At 51.6% G+C, this 19,446-nt stretch overlaps 1 protein-coding gene across 16 annotated transcripts in view; it reads right to left on the bottom strand.

The window, feature by feature from the left end:
• MGA (MAX dimerization protein MGA) overlaps window positions 1–18,252 on the bottom strand; it is a 54,783-nt gene extending 36,531 nt beyond the window's left edge. For 11 of the 16 annotated variants that reach the window (XR_009818921.1, XM_061998155.1, XM_061998162.1 and 8 more), the window contains exons 1-5: window positions 17,946–18,252; window positions 7,328–8,469; window positions 3,130–4,060; window positions 2,691–2,778; window positions 2,198–2,293 (exon numbers count right to left, since the gene is read on the bottom strand). Coding sequence is in view for 15 of the 16 variants with exons in the window: in XM_061998155.1 (XP_061854139.1) it covers window positions 2,198–2,293; window positions 2,691–2,778; window positions 3,130–4,060; window positions 7,328–8,391 (2,179 nt within the window). In the remaining variant the exon portion in view is untranslated. Of the gene's footprint in view, window positions 1–2,197; window positions 2,294–2,690; window positions 2,779–3,129; window positions 4,061–7,327; window positions 8,470–9,214; window positions 9,251–10,416; window positions 10,561–11,202; window positions 11,256–14,618; window positions 14,677–15,658; window positions 16,156–17,945 lie in introns of those variants that run through there. The other 5 variants (XM_061998157.1, XM_061998159.1, XM_061998156.1 and 2 more) reach the window with 5 other exon arrangements.
• Between the last annotated feature and the right edge of the window lie 1,194 nt (window positions 18,253–19,446).

The raw sequence follows: 19,446 nt of genomic DNA, 5'->3' as shown, positions 1-19,446 counted from the left end.
CCAGAGAACTGCTACATTTCAGTTGCTGTAACCAAATAGCAGCAAATGGAGAAGTCTAAGAACTTTCTCCTCTGCAGCAGCTGCACAATGCATGACAACAGTGCCTCTGACTTCCAGGAACAGAAGGGATTCCAGTTAGTTCAGACAGACGAGGCATCCCACAGCACTCCAGCAGGAGCTTTCCTTCTAACACCTTCCAGACAGAAAGGAGCCTGGTCTGTAGCAGACGACAAGGAGATATTACTCATCATCTGTGACCAGGAAATTTTGGACAACAAGTATCAGAATCAAGGCTAATGAGGCTGCACCAAGCTCCAGCATGCTACTTAGAATCAGTTTGGCCTAGAGGCACTCGCTCCACAGCCACCTTCTTATGTCCTATTGATGACCTTGTAAGAACAGAGAGGAAGGAGGAGAAAATCCACAGTCTCCTTTAAAATCATTGTGCTCTTTCTCAAGTGTGCAATGAAAGGCAACAGATCTGTAACTGCTTGGAAGGTGAAGGTGATATGCACAAATATTAACTCCAGTTCCTTTGCAGCAGCTGAAGTCTAGCAACAAAGGAACACACACTGAGAGCCTGGCGACATGACATGTGTGTCTCTGCAGCAATGCTCTTGCTGCAAACAGTCTCCACATAATTTCTCTTTTCCCTCTAGAAGTTACACAGGTGAGGGTCACTGTCTCCATTGATGAATCACAACTCACATTGAACAGGCTCAGCACATTGTCATCCAGCACTGGAAACAACAGTCACAAGTGTTCAACACACTTCACCACCACTGACTGAGGTGCTGGAGACAGAAGGTGTGGGTTTTACAGCTCCTGAGTAAAACCACCCTCACTAGTGTTGTGGTTGCCAACATACCAAGACTTTATTAGACTTTTATGGGGTAGAGATAACATCTAGGAGACCCACAACATAGTCCTAAAAAGCCTTAATGCTGCTGCAACAGTTGCTGTGTGCTGTGTCCAGCAGTGCCAGCAGCTGACCACAAAAGGCATTTCACCACCGTTTGTGAACTACAACCACACATGCAGGCCTGGGAGGGCAGGCTGGACAGTCAGGGCTGCTCTGTTTCTGGAATCCTGGGAAGACAATGCTGCATTTAGACATCCATGATACAGCCACCAGTGCTGATGCACCACCGAGCTACAACCTGGCTGGACGTTGGTTAGAGAATACAGAATGGTGGGGGACGGAAGGGACCTTTAGAGATCATCCAGTCCAAACCCCCTGCTAAAGCAGCCCCACTTAGATCAGCTCACACAGGAATGCATTCAGTTATCTTGTTTCATTCCCACCTCATCAAGGAGGGAGCTCTCAGAGCTCTCACACCACTTTTGCCAAGGTGGAAGATGGGAATGTCAACTCAACACTAGCAAGACACACAGGCATCCCTGTAAATGGCTGCAGAACTGACAGGCTAGTTCTCATCACAGCCCATGCATACATCATCCAGTACCTGAAGTCTCAATCCCTACAGCATTACAGCTGTAAGTTTGAAAGTCAAGGCCAGAACCTCAAGAGCAAAAGGTAAGACACTTCCCTACAGAACAACCTCTTCATCATCTGCTCTGATGCCTATATGAATGCCACCAGACTCAGGACTGAAGGCTTTCAACACCATCAGCACAGAGAACATCAAGCTCTGCTGTGTTGATCCTTGACCACGCTCTGGCCTCAGGATAATGTTGTATATAAATGAAATCTGGATCTACAATGACCCAAAGAAATACAGACTCAGACATAGCAAATGTAGTCTTAGGTAAGTGTTTCTGGATCTCCAGCTCCAGCATCCTCTGAATGAAGCATACAACAACATGCAGCCTCTTGCTCTGCTGTTGAGAGCTTCAGGATCTATCTTTTGCCTCTTTCACTTCTTCTAGTTCACAATACAAGTGTGTGAAAACAAAAACATCTTTACTGGCTCACTGAAACTACTTCTAAAGCCTGAAAGGAAACAACTGGGTCAGCCACCAGATCCCCTCTCATTGCCCCAAGTGGCAACAGGGAGAGTTTCACACAAATTCCCTTCATGATTCACATTTGTACATGCACACCTGTACACTTCCCTGTGTTTGAAACAAATGGACACTGGACCCCAGCTGTATTGTGTACACAAGGGATTACATCCTGGAGGAAATTAACAGCTCAGTATGATTAAGCATCACATACAACCAGGTGCTCATTTACCTTCCTGAAGGCTAGGATGTATTACTTGCTTATGCCTCAAGGTCTTCAGCTCTCCCATCAATTCCTTTTCCAGTACTTGTATTCTTGCTTGACAATCTACCCAAAAATAAGAGGGAACATGTTAACAAACATACACCATGCAAAAAAACCCCATTACTTCAGTGGTTATAATGGCTTTAAATGGAAGGAGAGGAGATTCAGATGAGATGTAAGAAGTTCTTCCCTGTGAGGCCGGTGAGGCTCTGGAGCAGGTTTCCCAGAGAAGCTGTGGGTGCTCCATCCCTGCTCCAGGTCAGGTTAGATGGGGCTTAGAGCAACCTGGCCTAGTGGAAGGTGTCCCTGCTCCTGGCAGGGGGTTTGGAACTAGATGACCTTTAAGGTTGCTTCCAAACCAGCTGTGTGATTCCAGGATTCCTTTTCCAGCATGTCTGTAAGTTACAGATTCCCTTCCTGCAGGGAACAGCCGCTTGCAGAAACCAATTAAAACACATACCTGGATCATTTGTGGTCACCAAGGGAGCCTGAAGGTTCTGTGACTCTTCTCCTCCAGCTCTATCAACAGTGTGAATGTCAAGAGCTTCCTACATACATGAAGAGGCTTAAGTAAGTGTAAGATACCTTAAAGTACATCTTAGATGCCAAGTAAGCCCCACCAAATATCACCTAAACACTTAAAAGGCGTGAATGTTTAATAAACAAGTATGAACTCATTTACACTCAGCTCCAGATGCCACTGCTTCCCCCCAGGTCGCCAGGAGGTAAGAAAATGTTATGACTAACACAGGGACAAGTTAAGAGCAGGCTTGGAGAGAAGCCATAAACCTCACAAGTCAGTCTGGAAGAAAAGATACCTTCAGCTTGTAGTTACAAAGGGCCTCAAAAACGAGACATCATAAGAGATTCCCAGGTTTTACTCAAAGCAGTAGTTTTACCTTTGATGCAAAGGACACAAAGAGGACTCCATCAACATCTTCAAGGTCTGGCTTCACGTCTGGAAGGACACTCCCAGGCCCCAGGGAGGTGTTCTTGCTCGTTATTACAGCTTTCCCTATGCCTTTAGGGGGTCGACCAGCCTTGGTAATTTTTAGTTTCCGTGGCCTTCCTCTTTTAGTTGTAACTGATGACAGGGTGTTTTGGCTGCTGCCAGAGCCTTTCAGGGACATGGCATTCTTCAGCATGCCAGACCTTTTCCTTCCACACATCTCTTTAGCTGAAAAGTGACAACTTACTGAGCCCCTGAGATTAAAATTAGAGGATTTCGACAGACCCCACTGGTCCTCTCTGATGGAAGAGTATTTATGTGTCATTTTACTCCCAGCAGACTGCTTTCTCATGACGAACTCCTCAGCCACAGTGGCTGTGTCCGAGCAAGAGCCTTTGTGATTTTCAAAGCACTCGGGCAAGGAATCCATCACTGCACTCAACGAGGACTTGTCCTTCTTGCAAGAGGACAACATGGTCTGTGGCAGCTCAGATATCTTCACCGTGCTCTTTGTGACTGCACAGGGTTCCAAGTAGACCACAGGCATCTTGCCACTGTCCAGTTTTAACATTTTGGCTCTGGCAACACCCGAAGGGCTGGTCAGCAACCGCTTCCTGGACCTGAACTCTCCATCAATCCCGTCCGTGTCGTTTCGCCTCATCAGGTGTTTCTGTACGATGGGATCATCATCATCAGTGTTGGAATACTCGTCAGTTTCCTCATCTGTGTCCTCCTGTTTCACACTTACTCCTTGAGTGCAAACACCCGACTCGTAGTCATAATCGTCTAAGGGTTCCTCTTTAACCACAACATTAATGTGTCCGTTGGGGTCCAGCGGGGATGCCACACAGGAATTGCTTTCATAGCTGCTAGCAACAGGGCTGGGGTGGCAGGGAGGGGACAGAAACAAAACACAACATTTTTATCAAAGCTTCTCCTTTACCAAAATTCTATCATCTCCCACAGCTCTTGGTCACACGTTGTAAAAACCTTGCCAGATGCTGCGAGGCACGAGCCTGCTGAACAAGCTGCCCTTTGCAAGCTTATGTCTTTACAACTAAACACTCATAAAGAAAAAGCAAGCCACCATTAAAACCAGTTCAACTTCTTATCTGGAGGCAGCAGCACAACTTCCTTCCCTGGGAATACCAGGGGACATTTGCACTCTGTGAGACTCAGCGTGGACTCACGTTTGAAATGCTCAGAAGTGCTCTTAGCTTGCTCTGTCTCTCACTAAGTCACTGGGATAAGGCCATTGTGCTTGCAAACATTAAGCCAAGTAAGGGCACAAAGCACTTCAGTTTACTAATGTTTTAGTTACCCCATCCTGAAGCCACATCCAGGGCTACCAAACGGAACTGCTGCTCAGAGCGGTTACAGAACCTTACTGTTCTATTGAATTATGGCCCACCTTCCACCAGGGCTGAACAGTAACCCAACCAGAATTTGCCACCTCTTGCATTAGATCCTGTAAGCTAAGGCTGCAGCCAGTTACACTCACACAGTGGGCTTCTTTGACACGTCAGTCAAACACCCTGCAGTCAGCAGCGCTGTTAAGCTCACCAGAAGCTTATCACCACAAGAGGAAAAAGCCATGAAACCAGAAACTCATACCCACAGTGAACCTCAGAAAATAACAGAGCTTATGAACTCAACTTGTCAGAAGCATTCCAATGTTCCTTTAGCAGATGATTTATGTCCCATTGTTATTAGGATTGTTAAAACAGTATTTGTTATGTTAATGCTAACCACTTCAAATTAACTTAGCTGTCATAATATAACACACATAAAGGGAATGTTGCCTTATACATTTAGCATACACGTGTGTGCATATTTCATTATTGCCATCCATCACCCCCCTTTAAAGAATGAGCGTGCTCAGCTGAACCACTGGCTGGGACTGAGAGGGGGAGATGTGGAGGGAGCAGCTGCTCCTGCCTGCACAGATTGAGGAGAAAAGCAAGACACACAACACGGAGTTGGGAGTCTCCACCTCGGGAAGAAACACTGAAGTGTTAAACATGAGGAGCAGAAAGTCAGGACACAGATTCCTATATTTACATCTAAGATTCCTAAGAACACAACAGAAACCATCTAGAAAACCTGCTGTGAAAAGAGGAGGACACTCAGTGAACAAAATTAAGCCTGAAGCAGAAACCTGCCTTGTGAGGGACCAGTCCTGTCCTGGAGGTTCCTATTAGAAAGCTTCCAGCTTCCATTTAGTAATAAGAAGATCAAATGTGAAACTAAAAAGCCCTTCTTCTCCAGCAAAAGCACCATGAAAGAAATGGTAAGACACCAGATCCACAACTGAAGTGCATGAATGTTATCGAGAAGATGTGAGTCATCTCCTACCCTCTGAACAAAGAGACAAAACAAATCCTCACACACTTGCTGCCCAGGAAGACATTTCTACTCTGGACCAAAAGAAACTAAGTCAATTTGCATCATCTGTTAGTGAGATGAGTTTTCTTCCTCGAGCAAGAAGGGAATCTAACCAAATCCAAGCTGTCCAATTCAAACAGTTCTCCAAATAATCTGCAATGATCAAAGTTTCCACTTTTTCAGCTGCAGCTGACCTCAGGAGGAAACAAGAAACCACTCTGAAGAGAAAACAAACCTTTCAGTAATTATTTTCAGAGGTTTACTGTTTTACTTCCACTACACAATGTTATGTAAACACTTCTGCAGGCTGCATTCTCAGGAAATAAGCAAAGTCCATCCTGTGTGAAACCAGCACACTTTCAGTCTTGAGGGTGGGTTTCTGTAGAACTTATGACTTTTGTAAGAGTGGGAGAAGTCTAGAAGATGTTCTTATACACTGACAGTGGGAGAGAATGCATAAGAAAAGCTGGGGCACTCTAGATCCCAAAACAATTCTGGTATTCTTAAGAATTATTACAGCTGAACTCCACTGAAGCCTCCAAGAATGGAGAACATCATCACTTGAAGCTTTTCAGTTACTGCAAAGCAAGATGATGTTTTCTGCAAGACTAAAAAAAAACCCATCTAGTAAATCTCTGTCCCCTCTAAAACCCATTGAGGGAGTATAGTGAAATAGCCTTAGAAACAAGATGGGTAATTCTGTCACAAAGACAACTGTAGGAACTGAGCTCTAACTGTACCATTAACTTCACCCTGGTACCCTGCAGTTAAATACACCAGTACTGGTCCACATGGGGCTTTGTCACTAAGTCTAGCTGCTGAGGTCTGGTGGTCACAGACAGACATGAAGAAACCTGGCACGACAGAACCCTTTTTTTAAATCACTTCTCCCAGTTCAAAGTATTTCTAGCACCTCTTGATACAGACACCCTCCACGCTCAATCTGCTCTGTTCCACTGTTTAGAATTTGGAAGCTCAGTGACACTGCAGCAGAACAATTGGTTTGGCCAGGCTTGCTTTCCCAACACAAACTGCTTAGCGGGTCCCACACTACAGGTAGGCTCTCGAGGCACACTAGACTGCTTTACTACTGTCCTTGTGACATCAACAGGAGGGTTCAAGAAGTCTGTACTGCCCAAGTGCACAGATATAAAACTAGCACAGAGCAAATTAACGGTGCAACAGTTATACCTTCCCTAGGTGCAAACAGGAGGTGACTATCAACAGGCAGACTACCTCGGGCTACTTTGTGGAATAAATGAACTCACACAAGCAGTGATTGCCAAAACAGTGGCATGCTGCCAGTTACAACTTGCCTTGTAGCAATCCCTGCACGGATCCAGCCTACACACCCGTGCACACCACACCCCCTCGCCCATCCGCTGCAGAGCGCCGCGGTGTGCAAAGCGAGCCTCAAAAGAGAGGCAATGTTTTGATGACTGCAGTGTGCTCCCTTCAGAACTCTGAAACACTAAACTTAACCTTCTGAAATGCTAAGAGGGTGAAGAGAAACCCCCCAGAACTCCTTTATAAAAGGTGTTAAAGCAGCACGGGGGGGGGAAAAAAATACACAAATCTTCCAGTCCTCAGACACATGACAAAGTCCAAAGTGACAGATGACTGTTTAAGCAAAGGAAAGCTTTTCATAATACCAAGTGCTCTGCCACCTCAGCTTTTAGCTGTAAACCTGTACACTGAGCACCCTGCTATGTTTTACCACACACCCCACCAGCACTCGTGCTAAAAGCAGACCGCTCACCAACCTTTCGGAGACTTCTTGTTTTAGCTTTGGCATATCACTTGAGGACAGGTCAGAGTCCGGGAAACTCAGGAAGTCCCTTTCTGAATTAAAGGATTCTTTGTCCAGGTTGGCATCTGATGGGTTTTGACCGACAAATGAAGGATCTGAAGCTCTTTGATGCAAATCCAACGCATCGACTTCAGCGGCGCGGCCGCGGCCGCCGGCGGCGCTCAGGATGTCACTCGCTTTCAGTTCCAAGTTACCGCTCTGCTTCGCGTCGCGCTGGGGCCGACTATTCAACCCATCGTCTCGGAACCCTTTAGCAAAAGGGTTGTAATCTATTTTCAGCTGGGTGATCTGGATGTTCTGGTAGGCTGTCACGGCGAAGAACTCCGTCTGCGGGAAGGTGAAGGTATGGACGTCGGGGCCGTTGAGCTGAATGACTCCCGTCGCTTTGTCTGCAGGCACCAGGTGAAGTCGTGGCAGGTAGCGGTGCATGGAATGCAAGATGATATGACCCTCTTGGTCCAGGGTATTGTTGGTAAGTTTGAGTTTGTAGAAGGACACCGGCTTGTGCATCCAGTACTGGCCAGTGGAAGGGGATTCTGGGTGAATAAACACTCGCCCCAGGACGTGGGGTTCTGCCTTCCCGCTGGGCTCCCACCAGCGGCCGTTCCATTTGTACCGGTGGTTGTCCACGGGGGAGATGTCCAGGACCAGGATGTACCTCTGGGTGGCTTCCAGACCCGTGATCCAGTATCGGCAGTAGGGGAACATGCGCCTCCCCTGCTTGGTCAGGATCATCTCTGTGTTGCGATGGTAGAACTCATTCCACATGCTGTTGTTGTCCAGGGTGACCGTAATGCCCCCCGAGATACAGTCAGCTGGGAGGCAGGTCCTGGCTTTGGACATCACCGGACTGGATACGCTGGTGGCGAGAGCACAGGCATCGTGGTTTGCTACCAGGATTCCTTGGTCGGCTTTACCGTTGCCCTGCTGCTGTTTCAAGATGACAAAAAAGGCAGGTGCTGCTCCAGACACGGTCCCACCGTCCTGGCTCCCCACGACAACCTGCTGCTTCTCCATGGTGAGCACCCCTGCACGCTCTCCAATCAAACGCCAATCCTACACGGTCCCGATAATCTTCTCTGTGCGCTCACCATCCTGGAGGCAAAAGGGAAACTCAGTTAAAATTAGTCCAACACAGTCTAAGAAATTAATTAAGCTTCATGAGAAGTCCTTTTGGTAACAGCTGTCCACGGTAAAAACTTCACAGCTAATCAGAACTGAGTTCAAGTAGGACCTACCAAACCAAGGCTGCCTGTACAGACATGGGGGCTGTGCTATCTTTAAACTGCATTTTCCTATGATGCTTGGCCACAACACAACTCCTTGCCCTCCCTGACACTACTCAGTGCTCTTTGTTCCCATACTGCCTCAGCACTTGGGACCATTTGCTTATTAAACAGCATTTAGCAAAACGTGCCCCAGGTTTTCAGAGGAGCAAACGGCACGGCGCTGACACAGAGGGAGAAGTCCCTTGCTCCTGCCAGAGAGGTCCCAGACTGCTCAAAAATGAAAACAGGGAAAGAAGAGAAAAAGAAATAAATCCCCCAAATGCCTTTATTGAAACAGACTAAGTTTTGTGTGGTTGGGATCTCTTTGCCAGCCCCAAGATCTTCCAAATTGCTTGTCAAAGGCAGACAAAGAATACAAGGCAAAAAAACCCCTTCAAAACAATAAACTTTGGGGAAAATCAGACAGGCTAATGCCCCCATAAGGCCATGCAGCTAAGATGAAGTGGATGAGCTCACAAGTGGGGCAACTCACAAGAACTCAGATGTTTGGTCCTTATTACCTATGGAAAATAACACCAACAGATTGATTCTTGTATCAAGTGTCTACTCACAGTAGGAACCAGAGACAAGAATGAATCACAGTCACTGGGAGTCAGCTGCTTGAAAACAACTCTCTGGAAAGAAAGATGATGAACTGAAAATCACAAGTTTGAAGCAAAGTAGGTATCCAGCAAGGCATTTCTTTTGTTAGGACTGGGGTACTGTAGGAGGAAACACTGCTCTATGCAAACCAGCTGCCACTTGCATGTAGGAAATGACTTGCTTGTAGGAGGCAAGTCATGCTCCACAGTAAGTGTTCTTGACACCTAACATGAGACCTACTTCCATGTTTAAAACTCTGCACTTTAAAACCCCATGGAAAAGTTAAACTGGAGGCAAAAACCCAGTCAAAACTGTTCTCCATGGGCTGGGATCTGCCAAGTTAAGAGATCTGGATTTCAGTTTTGAGGAGGAAACAATCCACTATAAACACACTCACACTGACCCAACCACCCAGGACTGCTTTCAGAGAGTCTAGAACACAAAACAAACGAGTTGTTTAGACTCAGCTTTATGTTTCAAGAACGTTTCCCTGCTTTCTCATTATGTCCCAGTAACACCTAAAAGCTATCCTCCCAAAAAAAGCTTTTCCATGTTCATCTATACAAACACAACAGACATACAAATGTCTACTGAGTAATCAGATACATGGAGTAGGAAGAAAGAGATCTCATCCCAAGCTCTATGTGATACTCCACCACCTTTCCCTCTCTATATCCACACACAGCACCTTCAGATGTACACTGAACCTACAACCCTAGAGTGTGTTCACATTAATGCTGTGGTAGCTTATGAAGGAGATAAGCCAGATTTGAGATCACCCTGGCAGTGCAAGATACTCAGGAAGCCTGGGACATTTATTTCTGGCACGTGTTAAGTTCTACTTCAAGTAACATCAAAAAAGCTCAAGCACCACACATTCAGCAACAATTGTGTGCGTGCAGACAGCCCCTGAGTCATGGGTTCTGTTTTCCAGCATTTAAAAGTTCCTGCCACTGACAGCACCGAGTCAGCCCAAGACCTGTGTGGCCACAATGCCATTGTGTGCAATTACTGCAGCCAAAAGCTACATTATTTCGGCACCAACGTGATCTATTACGACAGTTTCGTGTGTTTTATTACACTTGGTCACACTAGCTTGTTTTATTGTAGAATAGCACTTCTAATGCAGTGTTTCAAGTGAAACGTGCATATATCAGCTTCAGATATTCACCTCTCCGACCTTACATTCAATATGTAACGGCAAACCAAGCAGCTGAAGGCAAAAGTACTCAAAGCCGCACCGAGACTTATCTTCCTGCTTTTAGCATATGCAGGAAAAAAAAGTTTGGCGGGAGGACTGGATGATCCCTAAAGGTCCCTCCCGACCCCTGCCGTTCGGCGACTCGAGGAATAAAGGCAAACCCCGGGCAGCCGAGGAGCGGGCGGGGCAGGGGGCAATGCCCCGCGCAGCGATGACGCCAGCCCGTGTGCGCACACAGCCAGCGGGCAGCGCCAGCCCCGCCACAGCCCGCCGAAGCGCCGCCGCCCGCCGCCGACGGCCCCGATGGCAGCGAGCGCGGGACGCGCGGCGCTGCCGTTCCACGCCGCGGAAAACGGCCCGCCCGGAGGGGCCGGCCCCGGGGCAGGTGGCGTCCGGGCCGCGGGCCGAGCGGCGCACTTGTCGCTCCCCGTGTCCCACCCCCCCCCCCCTCCCCGCCGGAAGCCTCGGGACGGGGACGGGCGGCCGCCGCCTCCGGGGCACGACCGGGGCCTTTCCGGGAGCGGCGGGGTGCGCACCCAGCGCCCGCGGGGACCGGCGCACGTGGAGGGGAGGGGGAACGCGGCGCGGCGCCGGCCAGCGGCGCTCCCGAGGCGGCCCCGCCGCGCCCGCGGTGCGTCGCGTCGCGTCGCGTCGCCGGCGGGGAGCGGCCCCGCCGGGCCCGAGCACCCGCAGCCTCGTGGCGTCAACTGGGGCGGTTCGGGAGGCGCGGGCGCGGCCCCGCTCCCCGGTAGTTACCGTGCGGCGAGGCGCGAGGCCGGGGGCGGGGGGGGCGGGGGGCGGCTCTCGCTTCCTTTCTCCTCACGCGGACCGTGTGTCCGCCAGCTGGGGACAACGTGCGTGCGCACCGCCCTGACGTCAGCGCGCCGCCGCCGCGCGCAGGCGCGCCACCGCCGCGCGCGCCCGCCCGCCCCCCGCCTTCCCCTTCCCTCCCTCCCGCCTGCCCGTCACGTGCCGGCGCGCGGCCGCGGCCCCCGCGCAGCGCCGCGCGCGGAGAAGCTTCTGGAACGGGGCGCGGGCGCGCCGCTCGCTCCCTCCCTCCCCGCGCTCCGCCGCCTTCGAGCCGCTGCCCCCGCCGCACGGACCCGGCCCCCCGCACCCCGGGGGGAGGGGGGAACGCCTCCCGCGCTGCCACGCGACGGCCGGGGGGCGGCGCCGGCGAGCTCCGCGCCCCGCACCGCACCGCCACCCCCAGCGCACGGGCAGCCGCCGCAGGGCCGCTGGGAGAGAGGAAGCCCAGGGACGGGAGCGGCTCCGGGGTCGGGGTCAGCCGAGGAGGCAACGCGAAAGCCGGCATGTGCGTTAGGCTCCCTCCCTCTGCTCGACTCCTCCTCACGCGTCTGCAGAGCTCGCGTCCGCATCTGACCCGACAACAAAGCTCCATAAGCATCCCCGTGACGTTTCAAAGACACTTGAAAACTGTCCCTCAAAGCAGTAACAGAGGTAGGTCTGTAAGAGAAAAGCACGGGGCATTTTTTTTCTCCTTTTAACTAGGAAAACGGACTCGGGATGAAAAGAACACATTGCAGGGACAGAGAAACTATGCGACCTGAGCTAGGTGACCCTGCTTCTGCAGAGGGGTTGGACTGGATGATCTCTAAAGGTCCCTTCCAACCCCCACCATTCTGTGACTCTATGAAACAGAAGATTCTTTCCTATTTGCAGAATGTAAGACTCACGTGGGTACTCCCAGCAGTTTATACAGGAGGCAAAAGGGAAGCTTTAGCCCCACGGTGCTGGGTTTGTCTGGAGCAGAGTTAATTAGCTTCACAGTAGCTGGTACAGGCCCATGCTTTGGATTTGTGCTGGAAACAGTGCTGATAACACAGGGGTGTTTTGGTTATAGCTGAGCAGTGTTTACACAGTCAGGGCTTTGTCTGCTTCTCATCCCACCAGCGAGCGGGCTGGGGGTGCACGACAAGTTGTAAGGGAACACAGCCAGGACAGCTGACCCCAGGGATATCCCAGACCATGCAATATATTGCCCAGGGAGAAAAGCTGAGGGGAGAAGGAGGAAGGAAGGAAGAAATGGTGTCTCTCTTCCCACCTGCCTGCCCATGGTGAATGCATTCCTTGCTTTGCTTTGCTTGTTGGAGCAGTGTCTGCATTACCTGTCACACACAGTCTATGAAGAGAGCACTCCAGTTTAGCTGTAAACCCCAGAAGGGGGACGTGCAGCTTGACCAAGGACCCGGCTACCAAGGGAGTGCCACCAGCTGTGTGTGTCTGTGCACATCTACCTCTCTAAAGAACAAGGCCATGGGGGTGGAGGGGTGCTGGGCATGAGGCAACCAGAGCAGTGCAGTCCCAACCAGCCAACAGCCAGCCAGCATGAACCAGCACTGGCCTCAGGGGCTTAAGCAAGTGGGAAGACTGGGACCCAGGAACCAGCCGCTGGGCAGACTGAATGAGACCAGCTGCCAGAGGGAACGTACCTTGTGCATACACATACACACCAAGTCCTTTTTTTCCAGCAAGAAGGCCCTTAACATGAATAAGAGCAGTCCCCCTGAACTGAGTAGCCGTGCCACACTCTTGGCCCAAAAGCCACATGGTTCCACTAATGATAAGCAACACCAGAGAGTGCCAGGGATTTTGCTGCCATGCTACCTAACACAGGTAGAAATGCTGGCCTGCAGCAAAAGCAGAACCTCTAGTTTTTCAAGAGAACAGATGCACCAGTGGAAGTCACAGCAGAACCACAGATTCCCACCAGCTTAAGCAACCCCGTTCTGAGCAGCACAGAGCTGACCAAATGCTCCTAACACGCTCCCTGCTGTGCAACACCTTGACAAACTGTGTGTTCAGGATCCAGTAAATCACATTCCTTCTACAATAATGCCTACAAGCACGAAGCTCTAGTTCAAGCCGACATAGGACAGGTAAGGCAGGAACCGTAACTTTCACCAGAGAGTGAAAGCCTGGCAGACTGTGAGAGCCCAGAGGTGGCTAGTTGGAGCTGTAGCAAAAAAAACCCCAGTGTGTTCAGCCACTCTCATTTCTAACCTGTCTCCAAAAAAGAACGACTCAGTAACAGATCACGAGCTGGAGGGTCACAAGGCTCAGGCTTTGCTAAAGCTCTCTTTGAGGGAGCAACACCGGTTGCAGACATAGTTAAGCAGAACATAACAGTTGCCAATCTGGCGAAAACATGAGAGGTGCCGGCTACATTTTTGTTAGCAATCCTCTTTTGAGCTGGAACACAAAGATCTCTGCTACACAAATAGATACAGGACGCCTCTGTCACACAGTATCCTTTGGAAGGCAGGACTACCAGGGGCATTGCTGGAGGATAAAGGAGGCTTTCAGCTCTCCAATTCACCAGCGGAAAGTAAGCGCTAACTGAACCTAGACTCACAAAACAACAGCTAGCAAAGCTATGTCAGAGCAATAGAGCCACAGCAGCAGTCCACCAGCAGAGCCTACTCTACAAGTGTGTTACTATGGTCAGGCAGCCCTGACAGTCACACAAAGGTACAAGCTTGGGCCGCTAAACAAACCCCACGGATTTGAAAGAGCTGAAAACGTAGCCGTGTCAGTCTGAAGCGTTGTGCAACGTGCACACTGGAAGGGTTAAAATACAAACCCCTACTCTCTTTAGCCAATGTTTTGCCACTTTGGAGAATAATTAACACAGCAGCACCCCAGAAGAAAGACTGTTAATTTGGAAACTAGAGATAGTTTAATCCAAGCCAGGGAATGGTATCTAGTCCTGTTTTTACACCGTTAACCAGCCCCACTGGCCTCCAACTGCTTCTCCTCTCAGAGCTGAATGTGTGCACTATGCAGATGTCTCCACTCATCCGCAGCATCTGTGACAGCCTTGGACCCCCATCCTTACCAGAAGAGAATCCCAACCCAAATCTACTTTAAAAAAAACCCGTTTACATCAACTTATTTATGATAGAGAAGTAGCTTAAGTTCTTCCTTTAGCTGCAGTGAGGAAGTGTAGTCCCTTATCAAGAGTAAAGTGGCAAGCAGTGGCAGAATCCAGCTAAAAAGTGGAAGGGGGTGTGAAAATATTGCAGGAAATGGACTATTGCAGAAAAAACAAAGGGTAAGAAATCTGCTTTTCCAGGTTGAGGTTTTCTTGCCGATGCAAACACATTAAAAAGCCCTATCCTCCCACTATCCCCACAGCAAGTATGACACACCTTGTGTGCTGTCACGTTTTGGCCAACAGCATCACTTTCTACTGAAACCAAACGCACTTCATCGCACCAAAACCAAATTCACTTGGCACTCAGAGCCCTGACTGTTGCATCACGGTATGTTGTACTTCAGGAAGTGCTTCAGCAGCTGTCAGCTGCACCCCTGCAAAAGCAGCAGCACAAGGGTCAACACTTGGGGGAGGAAGAGGAGGGAAATACCGGCTGCACCTCTCCAGGACTGATCTTTCAGTCCCCCCATGAAGTTGGTGCTTCAACAGTGTTAACAGTGCAAGGTACAGTGCACAAAACTCTCCATCTCCCAAGAGAAATGCAGAATACAGGGATCTTCTCAAACACTGAAGACCCCAAAACAGAACTACACAATCCATCTGTGAGCCACGGGTGGGAGGGCAGCGAGACAAGCCAGTGTTCACTATACAAATAATTGCTCTCTTTTTCTATCCAAGATGGTTATTTTCAGGAGTGAAAAATGGGGTTTACATTCCTTTCCACACATGCCCACTACTCAGACATTCAATGGTTGCACTCAATGCATTTTTTTCAATAAACTATTATTTCAACTGCTGAATATTCCAAAATAAAAGAGATGAAGCAATGTTTGATGCTTTTTGCCGTGCCACACTGGCAGAAGTGAGCCATAACCACCAGGAGTAATGCCATTTTGAGGATTTTCTGTCCCTTTATGGCCATAAAAAGGGCCATTTGTCACATTCATGAATCTTCAGCTGGGGATCTTGTGTACATCATAGGAAAAAAAAAAGCAGCAAGAAAATTAAGCAAAACAAGGCAGGCAAGTAAAAAAAACCCCTCACCTGAGCTTAAGTCTACCCTACTCATTCAGCTGTTCTCTTTTAGCAATACTCGCTGCTACAGTCACCAATGGCTCACCAAGTTAGAGCTGCCAAGGAACTTATGTTCCCCTTTTAAGCTGTGGTAAAAAGAGAACACCAAATAAAGTACCAAACTGCTGGTGATGGGTTCCAGGTTTATATCCCATCTCCACGGTGGACTTATTTACTTACCCTGTGGCCCAGCAGAACACACTGTGTTAGCAGAAAGGACGAGAGTTGGCAGAACAGCACAATGCCATCACCACGAGCATTTGTTCAACAGTGATTAGGTCACAATCTTGTCATCCTTCAAGTTGGCTTTTCCTGAAGATGGTGACTGTAGCAATGAATGCAAGCATTGTTATTGTGGATATGTTCACATCCCTTACTGTCTTTCTGGTTTGGGCTTGATCGAAAAAGACAAGAGCATGAAAAGAGACTTTCTTCTGGTTGCTTTCTTCTCATGACAAGCCTTTATCATTCTTCTCAGCCATACCAATCTCACTGCATTCTTCCTTATCCAGTTCAGAAAAAGACACATCGAGAACTGAAACCAGCCAGAATCCAAAGGTGGAAGCACATTCCATCCTTCTGTGGGGAGAGATGAGCACTCCACCACCACCACCACCAGATTCTCTGTTCTAAAGTCAGCTGGTATTAAAAAAACAAACACAACACACATACCCCCAGAAAACCAAACCCCAAGACATACACCACACCACATCCTTAACTATGGAAGAATAAGAGACCAAGCAAGCCTTGCTGGTGCCACAGTTAACGGCCCTGAGGCTCCTCTGTGCATACCATGGTTGATTTCTTTCAGCAGACCTTCTGCTGTCTATGAAACAGCCTCTTCTTAGATGAGAGCTCTTTCTCTCTCCTCCAGAAAGAGATCCACCTCATTGTGTTTGTGAAAAGAGTATCTCCAACCTCCCATTCCTTAGGAGATCAGGTTTTAAAGAGACAACATCCATAACCACATACTTTACAAGGGATCTAGTCTGAGTGTAAATGAAAAGGTGTTAGAAGCTGAGAACTAAGTTCCTTCTTTATTTTCTCTGATAGGTGCCTCAACAAGTTTATTCACAAGTGACACTGGCATTAGTTTCCTTCACTCCCCATGGCAGGCACAACAGCATCTGCAGCAACAGAGAACAAGTGCAGGTGATGTTGAGCATTGCACCTGGCAGCAGCTGCCCGTGAAGTGAATGAACGCTGCCCATCTCTGCCACACCTACAAAGCGTGCTTCCCCCACACACACAGGCACGAAAAACCACTCACCCACAGCAACATTTCTCAGGCAGAGTGAATTCCCCATTCCATTTGTCAACACTGACTCTCAAGGAACTGTGCCTGAGGGCACCGAAAGGGTGCAGCAGCCGCAGAGCTGCAAAACACTTTAAGTGCCAAGACCAATTCATCAGCTTGTCCTCTCTTCTTTACACAGCCTTTCGTTTGCAGAGTCGAGGCAACTTCTGATCTTCAGGGCTTTCTCAAACTCCATCCAGTGCAGTTAATGACAGCTGGTGAGTTTGGGTGCTGCGTGTCAGAGGTGTATGGCACTGCAAGTGCATCAGCTTTGATGCTTTATGAAGTCAGGCAAGAAACTCTCACCGAGTTACTGAAAACCCCTCACCTAATCAGGCTGACAAAACACCTTGCCAAGCCCCGTGCCCACCAACCACACACAGAGCTCGCCGTGCCCCTCATCAACCGACGTGCTACCCGAGGCCACCGCCAGCTCCCGAACCCAACACCGTATCGGCCCGGCAGGAAAGCGCCGTTGCCTTCCGCACCCGCCTCCTTTCAGGGGGAAGCGGCAGCGAGACAGCCGTGCGCAGCGTCCCGACACACGAAGCCGCCGGAAGGTACCAGAACGGGGGCTGGGGGTGCGGGGCGGGTGCTGTCACCCCCCTCCCCGCACACACACACACACCCCGCCACCAGCGGCCGCAGGTTCCCCTCCTCCCCTCCGCCCCCCGTGTTTGCGCCGAAGGGCGGTGGCGCCCGCCGTTAGCTGGGCAGGCCCGCGGGGCGGAGCGGAGCGAGGCGCGGGCAGCCCGGCCCCCGTCTCACGGCTGCGGCCGGCCACGCCTCCCGCGGGGGGACGGTCCCCGGCAGGAGCGACGGCTCTGGGAGGCGGCAGCTGCTCGGGGCCGGGCGTCACCCGACCCTTCCCGGCTGCGGAGGCGCGGGGGGCTGCTCCCTCGCCCCGCTCCTCCTCCTCCTCCCGTCAAGTGACGGCCGTCCGCCGCGTGAGCGTGGCGGGGCCAGGCGAGGCGAGGCGAGGCGAGCGGCGGGAGGCGCGGCGGGGCCCGGCCTCAAACGCGGCCCGGGGCCGGCACCCGGCGCGCACGTGACGCGCGCACCTCGCGCCACCTCACGATCCCGGCGCGGGCCGGCGGAGGGGAGAAGGGACGGGACGGGACGGGACGGGACGGGACGGGACGGGACGGGACGGGTCACGGCGGCACCTACCTGCGTCCCGGCTCCGCGCGGGGCACCGAGCGACGGCCCGGCCCACGCGCCCCGCTCGCGGCTGCTGCGGCCTTCGCCTGCCACGCGCAGCCTCCTGCCGTCCTCATTGGCTGCGGCCGCCCGTCACGTGGGGGCCGCTCGGCTCCTGCCCGCCGCTCCGCTTTCCCTTCCTCCCCCTTCCCTCGCCGTTACCGCCGGGGCCGCCTCCCGCCATCCTCCCTCCCTCCCTCCGCGGGCCGAGGCGGGTTCGCGTTCCGGTACCGGGCCGGGGGGGGGGGCGGGGGCTGAGGCGGCCGCGCTGCCTCGCGACGCCCGGCGGCCGCGCGCACGCGCACTTCCGGCGGCCGAGCGCGCGGCGCGGCCCGCCCCCGCCCCACAGCGAGGGAAGCACGCGGCGGGACGCGCCCCCTGCCGGGGCTGCGGCGGCACGGAACGGCACGGCACCGCACGGAACGGAACGGCGCGGAACGGCATGGCGCGGCGCGGAACGGCACGGCATGGAATGGCACGGCCCGGAACGGAACGGCATGGAACGGAACGGCACGGAATGGAACGGCACGGCACAGCATGGAATGGCACGGCACAGAACCGAACGGAACAGCATGGAACGGCGCGGAACGGAACGGCACCGCACGGAACGGCCCAGAACGGCGCGGAATGGAACAGCACGGAACGGCATGGAACGGAACGGCACGGCACGGAGTGGATCGGCATGGCCCGGAACGGCGCGGCCCGGCCCGGCCCGGAACGGAATGGCACGGCACGGCCCGGAACGGCACGGAACGGATCTGCACGGAATGGAACGGCACGGCACAGCATGGAATGGCGTGGCACAGAACCGAACGGAACAGCATGGAACGGCACGGAATGGAATGGCACGGAACGGAACAGCATGGAATGGCACGGCACAGAACCGAACGGAACAGCATGGAACGGCACGGAATGGAATGGCACGGAACGGAACAGCATGGAATGGCACGGCACAGAACCGAACGGAACAGCATGGAACGGCACGGAATGGAATGGCACGGAACGGAACAGCATGGAATGGCACGGCACAGCTGCAGCAGCTGCTGCCTTGCACCGCCCCCCCCTCCTCCAACAGCCTGGCGGCGTCAGCAAAGGGAGGCCCCAGGTGGATGAGGCCCTGTGATGGTTTCCCTGCCTTGCCAACGCGCTGCGTTGCTGTTAAACAGAGTCCATGGTCGTTTCCCCACCTTCCCAACACTCTGCAGTGCCGTTAAGCATGGTCCATGATCATTTCCCCATCTTCCCAACACTGCAGTGTTGTTAGTCATAGTCTGTGGTCATTTCCCCATCTTCCCTACACTCTGCAGTGCTGTTAAACACGGTCCATGGTCATTTCCCCACCTTCCCAACACACTGCCATATCATTAAACACGGTCTATAATCATTTCCCCACCTTCCCAACACACTGCAGTGCCATTAAACATGGTCCATGATCTATTCCCCACCTTCCCAACACTCTGCAGTGCAGTTA

Source organism: Colius striatus, chromosome 6, assembly GCF_028858725.1.
Source record: "Colius striatus isolate bColStr4 chromosome 6, bColStr4.1.hap1, whole genome shotgun sequence".
NCBI classification, from domain to species: Eukaryota; Metazoa; Chordata; class Aves; order Coliiformes; family Coliidae; genus Colius; species Colius striatus.
Note: the sequence above shows the minus strand (reverse complement) of the source record. Positions and strands in the feature narration are given on the sequence as shown.